The sequence below is a fragment of the Stomoxys calcitrans genome, chromosome 1 (assembly GCF_963082655.1).
Source record: "Stomoxys calcitrans chromosome 1, idStoCalc2.1, whole genome shotgun sequence".
Taxonomy (NCBI): Eukaryota; Metazoa; Arthropoda; class Insecta; order Diptera; family Muscidae; genus Stomoxys; species Stomoxys calcitrans.
Window position 1 is genome coordinate 184,695,667 of NC_081552.1, and position 12,687 is coordinate 184,708,353.

A 12,687-nucleotide genomic window follows, 5' to 3' on the forward strand; every position below is an offset into this window, starting at 1 on the left:
AGCGCATAGTTTTATAAAAAGGGCGAATTGGAAATTTGGTTAACATGGCCGCCCTTTATCCATTTGAGTGAAAGCTTTTGGCCCTTTTGCATAGAATGGATAAAGGGTTGCCAAGTTGACCAAAATAAGTGAATCCATGGGAAGTAAACTTAGAGATACCTAATAAATATGCAATTCAGTGTAATTTAATTCATTTAATTCAATTGTAATATTTATTTTGTTGAACTGGCTTCAACATGCCGGCCCCCTTGCACTAGTGCAATTTAATATTGACAGGGACCAGAAATTGTCCACCCAAAGATGGTGCTTTGGGCGATGGGCATCGTAGAGGAGGTTTGTATCATGCCGGCCTTTAAAATCTTGGGAAGCAGATCGTTAGCAATTACGACCTCGATGTTCTTTGGTGCAAAGAAGTGTGGATCCGCTAAGTCGGTTATCTGGTCATAGGTCTTCTTTAATTTCTCATCTGACACCGTTGTTGGAAGCATCATATTCAGCTGCGGCTTTACTACACCAGACACTTGTATTTTGGCAGTGGGGTCTTGGTAAGACTGCAGATTGAGCGTGCAGTATTCTTTTCCATCTTTTCTTGTTGTGTTGAGGTGTAGTCTTTCAACCAAGCCTCGTACAATTATTGTTTGAATGCCGCCTGAGTTCAATAGGACCCTTGTTTTCTCTGGACCTCTCGGAGTAAGACATCGTGCCAGGGCAGTGGGCAGAAAAACGTGCGTTTTTGTCCGTCGGCTGAGGCGCTCGTCAACGCATGATTTCTTCCGTTGTGTAGATGAAGATGGACGTCTTTGGTCTACAGATTTGGATCGTGATGGAGTTTGAGGTCTGCTGTTGTGAACTGTTCCTTTTGCAGCTGCATCCATGTGTATAAGTGTGTGATGGTGATTTTGGCACACCATGCACGTTTTTCTCGACGGACACCAGTGCCTCGTGTGTGCCGTGCAAAGGCAGTTAAAGCAGAAGCCCTTCTCCTTCACTACTTCCCTTCTCTTAACCACTGGCATGCGAAGAAACTTTGGACAAGACGTGAGGAAATGTCGGTCGTCACAGACGCGACATTTTGGAACGCTAGATGCAGAACTAAATGTAAGATGTGTTAAATATGTGAACGGAAGAACAAAAAAAAAATATGAGTTAGGCATTTGGCAAGATACAAAGCTTGACTAAAGGGCGAGTAAGTACCCCACTTTGGGTACGTATCTCAGCAACTCTTACGTTAGAATCTTTTCCTTGAAAAACTTTAATGACTCTACCTAGACACCATTCACTAGGCGGAAGGTTGTCTTCTTTGATGACCACAAAGTCATTTTCCTTCAAATTTTGTTGAGCTGCTTTCCATTTGTACCGACGTTGTAACTCGGAGATGTAATCAGTTTTCCAGCGCCTAGCGAATTGAATCTGGATGGCTTTGAGCCTTTGCCAGCGGTTAATAATTGATAAATTATCAGAATATTCTTCGGGAACAGAAATTAGCGCAGCTCCTCTCAGCAGATGACCAGGAGTCAATGGTAGCAGATTGGACGGGTTCTCAGTCATGGGAGAGAGTGGTCGAGAGTTCAGTACACTCTCTATTCTGACAAGGAGTGTCGAAAACTCTTCGAATGTGAATTTCGTATTGGAGGCAGCTTTTCGTAAATGAGACTTCATGCTCTTTACAGCTGCCTCCCACAAACCACCCATATGTGGAGCATGCGGAGGTATAAAGTGCCACGAAAATCCGTGCAAGTTATATTTCTCCGAGACAGATTTATGAACAGTCTTAAGAAAATTCTTGAATTCTTGAGCTATGGATCTACTGGCACCAACGAAATTCGTGCCGTTGTCTGAAAACATTTTGTTGGGAAATCCTCGTCGTCCAACAAATCGATTAAACGTAGATAAGAATGCCTCAGTTGAAAGGTCTGAACAAGCCTCTAGATGAATGGCTCGAGTAGATAGACATACAAAAATTGCAGCGTATCCTTTCTGCAGTTTCGCATTACGCAGTTTAGAAGTTTTTAACTCGAAAGGGCCAGCAAAGTCAACTCCAGTGTTGGTAAATGGCAACGAAAATGTACATCTCTCAGTAGGAAGTGCGGCCATGAGTTGACTTCTTATACGATGCTTGTAAATTGTACATGTTTTGCAATTTCTCACACAATGTTTTATGGCATTTTTCAGTCGTATGATGTAAAACTCTTGACGAATTGCACGCAACATTATTTGATGTTCAGAATGAAGCAGGATTTTATGCGTGAATTCGATGAAGAGTTTACAAAATCGAGATTTTTCAGGCAATATAATTGGATGACGCTCATTGTAACTCAAATCAGAATTTGCTAAGCGTCCATTTACGCGAAGCAGTTTGTGTTCATCGAGAAAAGGGTTGAGAGGAAGTAATTTACTTTTCGAACTTATGCGCTGATTACTTTCGAGAGCTTTATATTCACAGTGATAATGAACAATCTGAGCAGATTTAATTAAGAGATTTTTTACCGTTTGAATTTCCTGAGCGCTTATGTACGGATTTTCCATTTCTGAACTAGCTCGTTTTTGGCATTTCCTTATGAATCTAAACAAATAGCAAATTACTCTCAATGCACGGCTAAAAGACGAAAATCGATCAAGGATGTCTTCAATTTCAGTTTGGGTTTGATAAGAACATATCTTTCTCTCCATTTCAGATTCCTTTAGCGCTATTTGTTTTGGCCAGTAATCTGGGTTCTTCGTCAGCCAGTTAGGCCCATGCCACCAAAGTGCATTTGTCGCCAATTCCGATGGAGCAGCGCCACGTGTACCCAGATCAGCAGGGTTATCGTTTGTGGGAACGTGTCTCCAGTTGGCGTTGCCCACGTTATCTAATATCTCTGATATCTTATTAGCTACGAAAGTTTTCCAGTGAAATGGTGGTTTGTTAAGCCACGCTAACGTTATTGTAGAATCAGACCACAGATATATATCAGTAACAGAAAAATGTAGGTTTCTACCAACGCATTTCATCAATTTTGAAAGCAAAGCTGCTCCACATAACTCAAGCCTTGGTAGACTAACAGTCTTTAAAGGTGCAACCTTGCTTTTAGATACCAGTAAATGAGAGGAAACAGTATTATCTGAAGAAACAGAGCGAATATACAAGCAGGCACAGTACGCTTTCTCTGATGCGTCACAGAATCCATGAATTTGTACCTTGCTTTCTGGCGCAAACTGAATCCAACGAGGAATCTTTATGGTCTCAATATCAGGAAATCCGGAAATGAAATCCTTCCATCTCTCAAGTGAATGTGGTTTTACCTCTTCGTCCCAATCAGTTCCATCCATCCATAATTGTTGCAAAAGAATTTTGGCCACCACTATTATAGGTGCCAACCAACCAGCAGGGTCGAAAAGTTTGGCCACAATCGATAGAATTTTACGTTTAGTAAATGGAGCAGAAGGAAAATCCAAATTGGCAACTTTGTAGAGAAATGTATCAGTCATGGCATTCCATCGAATGCCTAGAGTTTTCGTTTCGCTAGAATCTTCGAGTTTTAGAAAATCTTCGTACAGAAGATCCTCGGGGGGCAAATTTTTCAGTATTTGTGGGTGATTTGCCGTAAGTTTCTTTAACGGAAATCCAGCGGTAGACAGCAAATCTATTAACTCCAAGAGAAATGATTTTGCTTCAATTATAGAATGTCCTCCCGAAAGGATATCGTCAACGTAAACTTGATCCTTCAGAACAGATGCCGCCACTGGATGCGTGGACTTTCCGTCTTCACTTAATTGTAGCAGAGTCCGAATGGCCAGATATGGAGCACAGTTTACTCCAAATGTTACTGTTTTTAAACAGTAATCTTGAATTTTTTCAGTAGGTGATTTTCTAAATACAATTCTTTGAAAATCCCTGTCAGTGTCATGAACATAGATTTGGCGATACATCTTCTGAATATCGCCATTAAAAACATATTTAAAGAAACGCCACCTTAAAATGACATTCATCAAATCATTTTGTAAAATTGGCCCAGTATGTAGGACGTCGTTCAGAGAAAAGCCCGAAGATGTCTTCTTAGAAGCATTGAAAACGACTCTGACTTTGGTTGAGACTCTTTCAGGTTTTACCACAGCATGGTGTGGTAAGTAATAAGAACCGTAACGAGAGTTGTCACAAATTTCAGTAGATGTGGTTATTTCCATGTGGTCAAGATCCAGATATTCCGATAGCACATTACAGTATTCCGAAGCTAGTTCGGCCGATTTCTCAAAAGTTTTCTCCATCCTCATAAACTGACCCATAGCCGCTCGTCTTGACGACCCAAGGAAAGACTCCGGGGGGAGATCATGTTGGAAGGGCAACCTCACAACATATCTTCCATCAGATCGACGAGTTGTCGTCTCTTTGTAAAACTGTTCACACCACATGTCATATTCAGAAACAGATTTCAGTACTGGAACTTCCTCTAGTTCCCAAAATTTCTTAATTTGCTCATTTATGGGGTCAGAACACGTTACCCACGACGCAAACGTATTAACTGAACGAACGGTTGGAGGGCCGCTCAATATCCACCCGAATTCAGTTTCCTGTGCCAAAAGAGTTCCAGAAACATTCTTTTGCACCCCAGGTTTCAGAATAAACGGTAAAACATCGCTTCCCAATAGCATATCTATCTGAGCAGGCTTACAGAAATTTGGATCAGCTAGATCCATTCGTCTTAATTCAGACCAATCAGAAATACGGGTAGGATTCGCAGGCATTAAGTGATTCATATTAGAAATTACAACAGCGGTTATATTCAGTCTAAAATCAGACTTTCGAGATTTAAGAACAAGATGACAAAGCCTTGAGGAGTTTTCCAAAATCGTACCTCCAAGACCAGAGATCGTTGTGAACGATTTCTTCGTTGGTATGGAAAATCTGTTAACAATTCGATTTGAAACGAAAGACTCTTGAGAACCTTGGTCAATAAATACCCTCACTGTAAAATTTGTTCCCAAGTGTTCTAAGTCTACAAGAGCCGTTGGCAGAACGGTGGCTTCATTAGAATTAGCAAAATGAGATTGAACAAACGATGTCGAATTGGAGAAAGCACCAGCCGACGTGGTCGGTTGCTCTTCGTACTGCGCATCAATATGGAAAGACGTCACTTGGGTCTGTGGGTTATATTGAGATCCATCACGATCCGTAGTATTACCAGTATCAGGATGCAACAGAGTGTGATGCTGTTGCTGACATTTCAGACAGAGCTTGTCACTTTGGCAAGTCTGGGCATTATGTCCGTAGGACAGGCAATTTCCACAAACTTTGTTGTCATTCACGAACTTTTGCTTTTGCGATAGCGACCAGGACTTAAATTTCGCACAAGAACGCAGCGCATGGTTCTGCTTGCATACTCTACAGGGTCGGAAATTTACTTCAGATTTTGCATGAAAGTTCTGTGATTTGTTTGAAACAGGAGGATGATTCCTCATATCAGAAATAGACTCGAGCATATCCAGTCTCTTAGAGATGAAATCGTCCAGTTGGTCCCAAGAAGGCATCCGTTTATGATCAGTGAGTGAACTCTCCCAAGCAGTCAAAGTTTCTTCAGGCAACTTTGACGAAACCCAATAAACCAACATAGGGTCCCATGACATTACGGAAACATTGTATGTTTTCAAAACTGATAGACACTTGTTGATTGTATACTGTAGATTTCGCAAATTCTTTCCTTTCTCTGAACTCACATGTTCAATTTCGAATATTTTCCTCAGTTGGTGGTTAATGAGAATCCGCTTGTTCTCATATCGCTGCCGCAACGCTTCCCATGCTAGATCAAAATTGTCATCAGTCAAAGAAAAACGTTTAACAATTTGGTTTGGTTCACCACGGGTCTTCGCCCTGAGGTGAAACAGCTTTTGTGCGGGGGATAGTTTAGGGTGTTTTCCATAAATGGCAGAAAACATATCCCTAAAACTAGGCCATTTATCGTACCCACCGCTAAACAGTTCAGTGTCGCAGGGTGGAACTTTAAGAGAAAAACCAGATTCGGGACACTTGGACTCAGGCGCATCTCTCAGCACTGAAGTTTCATGTTTCTGTTTTTCAATCTGCATTAAATCCAAAATGGATGCTTTGCAATTCTTGTAAGATCTACAAGACTCAGTGAATTTAGAGTGAATCGACTCTCTCACCTCTTTAGTGCTCTCAGGTTTCTCAGAAGTCATATCAGTTTCGTACACCAGAACAAGTTGACGCCAGCGGCGTTCCAAATCATCAAGTTCGACTTGCAAACTTGAAGATGTGTGGTCTTCAATTGGAATAGCAGAAAAATTCGCGCAAAAGGTGACCACTTGGTCGGAGAAAAAAATGAACTTTTGAGAACTCATTGTGGAAAAGAGCAAGAAACGGAAAGTCCCACAAGATTGAAATCCAAAACCGCAGAAACAGAAAAAAAAAAAAAACTTCGAACTCGGGCAGAAGAAACAAGATCTAAGTATTGTTTTCAAATAGAGAACCGAAATCAACAAAGTTGTCCTTGCAATTCGTAGCTCCCAGAACTAAATCTCATTCGTTTCGAATCTTTTACGAATACGAAAGCGAATCACTGAATGGCAATAATTCAATAAAGGAAATGTAATGTATACTTGAAATTTTATATAAAAATAAATTTCAAATCGCAAACAAGAAAAAGCTGTGAGGTTTTAGCATAGACGTCAATAAATTGTATCAGAAATTTCAAGTAACGCTTCAGAAAGTGTAATGCATGTACATGAAAATGTAAATCATCGATTTAATTCAGACAAGCATAAATTTCAGTCTATTCTATAGTTGATGAAAATCCCAAATTAATCAATTGATTTGCGGATTGTTTAACAGGCGATAAAGAAATGTCCCCAAACACCCGAAGAGCATGTATTCAGGCCTTAATGCGATCGAATACATGGCAGTGTACTCGGATTTATAAGAAATTTTTTTTTTTTTTTTTTTTGGGCACAATTTATTCAAGTATATTCAATGTATATATATATTCGATTTGATAACTAATTAATTTAATATGTCATCATACAGCTTAACAAATTTATCTTTTTTCATTAAAAAATGGTTTCCAGTTACGACAACTTCTCTAGTCGAGCTCCATTGTCTTGTTATTGTAAGAATTTAAAAATATCATGCAAAACTTCAATGTATTCGGACGTAATTTGTCCGAGGTAGTTTGTACAGATGTGTCCTACTGTATTATTTGCAAGTAACAACATACGATGACAACATACGATACTATTGCAATAAATGGTATCGCTTTTACGATAGAGTGTATACGTTTCCCCAAATAAACAAAAGACTCACCAGCCTCCTGCCACTATGTGTAATGTAAATGGCTATCGTTCTATCTAAGCCAGTAATCTTCCTCACAATTATGATGGTGGTGTTAGTGATGCTCTTGAACGTATGACTTGATGTGATAAAATTGACGGTAACACTATCCACAGTGTCGAAATGATCCAATCGTTGTTTATATCTTGTCTTAGTCTCCTGGTTTCTATCAAGCCTCCACAAATGCTAATGCCAATAATTTTCCTTAAGAACTCACTCAAACCTCTTGCCTCCAAATATTGACAAAGCAATATAAATAAAGAATTGAGAAAAAAACTTAAGTGCCTTTGAATACCAGCACAAAATGCAGGCGCTGGTGCAATGGAAACAATGCTTTGTTTTTGTTATCTGACTATGATCCAACAAACAATGTAATTAAAAGGCTTCCTTGGAAGTAATTCGCACTTTCAAATTAACATCTTTTTCGTTCTATGTGGTTAAATACATTTGGGTATTCATTTTCAACAAAATATCTTCAAAATATTGTTTTTAATTTGTCCCGTGTATTCTCTCGACAAATAAAAATTTCCAGGTTTTCTAGAAACCTTCTGGTAACACCGTTGTAATTGCTTAAGACACTGACGTATATATGGAGCGAGAGGGTTGAGTGAGAGGCATTGACATAAACATCAAAGGGTAAGTATGTAAGTATGCTGAGCAATGGACAAAAACACAAACCACCTACCTCGGCACCAAAGCATTTGACAACCAAAAAACAAGATCTTTGTCTTCCGTCAGCGATTGGATTCCTCTTCGTGACCGTTAACCAAAAGAAACGAACACCCCTCACACCACTCCTGTACAATAGACCTCTGTGGAGGGCAGCACTTGTCAACGGTTTAATAATCACTGGCGGGATTTGACACTCTAATCACATCAACTGTCGGCCTTTTCTCCTGCCGTATTCAAGTGAAGCAAAAGGGCCTTGGTTTGTATGGTAATGGAATTTGCAGATTGCTGTCGAGATTTTGTGTCACAAAAACTGAAACCGTTGTGTCGTTATAGTTGGAAATGTAAATATTCAATAATTCAACGCACCTTTTTTACTGAATATTGCACAAAAATACACGTTCACAGTGCCCAAAGTCAAACACAATTAATGCCACAAACTTCTTAAATTTCTTCCACCAACACTTCTAATACTTTCTGTTGCCTTCAACAATGTTCCAAAAAATTCTTCATTATCTTCTCTTTCTGGTATTTCCACTAAATCAAAGTTTACTAGTTTCATTTAATTTTAACTATGAGCCTCATGTCTGTCTTTTCAATCCTCACTTGTAACTATGAATAGCAAAGGTCTTCTTAATAACTGCCTGCACTGCAGCCAATTTGCCAAAAATGCAGAGCAGAGAAAAAAGAAGATGATATTAGAAGCTGTGAACGCAAACAGAGCCAAACCACGGGCAGGCAGAAATTGCAAAGCAGAACATACAGACAATCAAATAAGGGCAGCGCAGGTGCGTATGTTACGCTAAGAGAAATAAGCACAGCGTGCTCTTAATTAAAGAAGCAGGCAAGTGGATTGGTGGATGAAAGCAATTATCAGGTTGGTGTTGTTAAGGCAGCAACGCAGCACAAGAACGAAGAGAAACAAATATTACGCGCTCTTAATTACGAAAATATAAAGGCAGGTGGATGTAAGCACTGTTCGAGTGTCTTCTCTCTCTTCCTTCTAATGAAAGCTACTCTTTACTTCTTGCTTTCTATCCTCGTTCTAAGTCTGTGGATCGTTGACAATGTGCACAATGGTGGTTGACAATATATGAGACAACCGAGATGTGGTACAGGCAATGTTGGTATGTTTGGTGGCGAGGGTTGCGGTGAGGTATGACAAAATGAAAAACAGAAATTGCCTATGCTATGCAATAGGAAAACGCAATGGGTTTAATACAATGGTAAATCTGCAGAGAATAATTCTGCGCTGGCCGCAGCCACTACACTGCACCAATTTATATGACTTGCACAGCGAAATAGTACTGATGTTGCGATGGTGGCAAAGGTGGTATGCTGGTAGGACAGTTAGGGGAAAGGTAATCAAGCAAATAAGAGAATAGGCAATGGTATGAAGCAAATTGGAAAATAATATTTCTGCGCCGGCCACAGCTCTTGCACTGTGCCAATTGTCTCGCGCCAATTTATATGTTCTGCGTACGTAGTGCGGGTAGAGGCAGCACGACAAAGACTTTGTAATTCTTTCGTTCCTTTCTTCTCAAACTAGAAGATGCCCAGTATATATGTACGTGCCTTCCAGTTACTATGAAGAGATCTGTGTATCAATTCCGCACCGATCCCTTTTTCTCTTCAATAGAAAATTATTGGTCAAGAACGTTTAGCTATTTAAAATACTAAAGCGTTACACTCTTTATATCTAAAAAGCACATCAGTGGTAAATGATATTAAACTTTTTGCCTTGTATTTTACAAGAGGTATTTTTTTTCTGATTTTCGTTGTACTAATTTGACGCTCGTGAAGGCCAAATTAATTTTGGTTTCATATTCCTGTATATAAAGAAACGTAGAGCTCGTGAAGCCCCGGTTATTCTTATTGGTTTTTTGAAAGTTAAGTGGTGCTCGTGAAGCCCAAGTAACTAACAACTAATAAGAATTGAAAAATAAGGGAACAATATGGGATGCTTTCGTGAGAAGCATATGAACAAACGACTATGTGCAACAATGCGATCTTAATCGAACAAATGAAAAAGCGAATTAAACCTTTAGTCAGACATAAAATAAATAAATATTCTACTTTCTCTGTACGAGCTTAGTATCTAAGAAATTATGCCGAGTTGCCAAATATATATTTTCCTTTTTTTTCAAATGATTGAAAAGCCTAACCCGTTCACATATGAAACAATCTTACATACCTCTTTTCCATTTTATATGATGCAGATTTGAAGTTAATAGTTGATGTGGACGTGATCCCCAAATGTTGAACTTCTTCCTTCTGATTCCGTTGACGGCTCGAAGGACCATGTACAAGTTGGGTAACAAGTATGTAGCTGCAAGTGGACTGTATATTATAGTATTGCTCCCAAAGTGTAAAACATGGAAAAAAAGCAGATAAAGTAAAACACCACAGGTCAGACTTCAATTGATATTATTTATTGGTAATCCGCAAATCCTCACCGCTTTCTTAAGTTGCTGCTGCACAAGTGATTTGATGACGGTGCGAGAAAGGTAAAAGCGCATAGTTTTATAAAAAGGGCGAATTGGAAATTTGGTTAACATGGCCGCCCTTTATCCATTTGAGTGAAAGCTTTTGGCCCTTTTGCATAGAATGGATAAAGGGTTGCCAAGTTGACCAAAATAAGTGAATCCATGGGAAGTAAACTTAGAGATACCTAATAAATATGCAATTCAGTGTAATTTAATTCATTTAATTCAATTGTAATATTTATTTTGTTGAACTGGCTTCAACAATAACTGTCGAATATAATTGTTATGTTTTGTCGTTTTATAGCTCCTTCCATTAGCGGGCGATAACGATAAGAATTTCATATCTATTTCCTTTACTACTCGTATTTGTCGTTAGCTTAAGGTGCTTCAAACGAGAGAAGAAGAAGAAGAAGAAAAAAGATTTCAATTTCGTTGTACAGTAATCAACCCCCTTTTTCGAAATCATTTTCGGGGGGCTTATCTTAATTTCTTACTTTAGTTTCGACTAAAACAACCAAACGCCAACTCAAAAGTGGATAGACATTGATGGGGCAGTTGTGGCGACAATATGACGCTCGTCAGAGCGACTGCCGTGTAAGAAAGGGCCAAATTTGTTTTTGGGATTTTTTATTACCCCAAAAATAAAATGATTTATTTTTAATTTTGTTTTATTACTCTACTTACTGCGATATGATTTGATGAATTTATAATTTCTGATTGCTTTTCAAATTCCAATTGAAGAAATATCGTTGGTCGTCCCCTAGATTTGTCCGCGCCCAGGTATTTGTTTAGCTTCTTCTCTTTAATTTGTCAACGGTTTTTTTTCGTTTGTTTATTTTCTGCTTTTCAATTTGCCCATATTTATTTCAATGTTTATTTTTCGATAATCGAAAATATGAAATTTATGATTTATGTTTCTTTAGAAGTGCCTCAGTATTGGTGGGACTTGGGTGTGTAGTTGCTCTAAGAGATTATCAGCTGAAATGGAAGAAAAGGGGTTTAATCGATTACTTAGTGGCACTTTGCAGGAATTAATAACGAATTCTTGATAAATAACAGAAAAATGTGTGTTATCGTTCCATGTATTGGGTAGAGTAATAAGCAATCTTGCAAACACTTAGTAGGTTAGGTTAGGAAAAGAGGGTGAGGATATTATCCGCCCCATTCCACTGTGGACATACACCTAAGCCAGTAAATCTTATATATAAAATTCAATTTGTGTTTGTTTGTTCCGTATAGACTCAAAAACGCCTGAACCGGTAACCTTGAAATTTTCACAGATTGTGTAGGTTGGTCTGGAATGAAGCATGGCTATATAATTTTTTGATATCGGAAGGGGGCGGATCCTCCCCCTTAGCCCAATAGTACTACACAAAAATAAAAGTGGACCGATCGGGACAATATGGGATTCAAATGAAAGGAGTACGAATTTCATTATTAAAGTTGGGTCCAAGTACCTGGGGGGCCGCCCAAGACCCAAAAATCCTGAAATAGGTTTATTTGACGATCATGACCACATGGGACTCAAATGAAAGGTATTCGGGAGTAGATTACGAATATGGTCTGGAAGTAGGAATAGGCATTATAATTTATTGATAACGGAAGGGGGCGGACCCTCCACCGTTACCCAAAAAACACCACCCAAAATCAAAAGTGGACCGATGCGGACAATATAGGTATCAAATGAAAAGTATGCGGGAGTAGATAACGAATCTGGCATACACATTCATGTCGAAGTATAGGGGGTCCTAAACGTGCACATTAGCCAATCACGGATATATGGGACTCCGTTTGTTTGTTCCGTATAGACTGTAAAACGGCAGAACCGATTTTCTCGAAATTTTCGCATATTGTGTAGGTTGGTCTGGAAGGAACCATAGGCTGTATAATTTTTCGGTATCGGAAAGGGGACGGAACCTCCCCCTTATGACGAAAATACAACCAAAAATTGAATCAAATGGTATCAATTGAAAGGTATTGGAAGGCGGTAGAATACGAATATGGTATTAAAATTTGAGTCTCAGTACCCATCGGGCCGCCCCTATCCCAAAACTTCGCCAAATAGACATATAGGACGTTCATTTCAATATGGGGCTGAAATGAAAGGTATTCGGTCGTAGATTTCGAATCTGGCATACAAAATCAGATCGAAGTATTATCATTATCATTATTATCATATTCTTAAATTGTTCACAGATTGTGTACGTTTGTCTG

At 39.0% G+C, this 12,687-nt stretch overlaps 1 protein-coding gene across 1 annotated transcript; it reads right to left on the reverse strand.

The window, feature by feature from the left end:
* Positions 1-1,146: 1,146 nt before the first annotated feature.
* Positions 1,147-6,333, reverse strand: LOC131997292 (uncharacterized). The gene has a single exon (XM_059368005.1). The coding sequence runs from the start codon at positions 6,331-6,333 to the stop codon at positions 1,147-1,149; it is 5,187 nt and encodes a 1,728-aa protein (XP_059223988.1).
* Between the last annotated feature and the right edge of the window lie 6,354 nt (positions 6,334-12,687).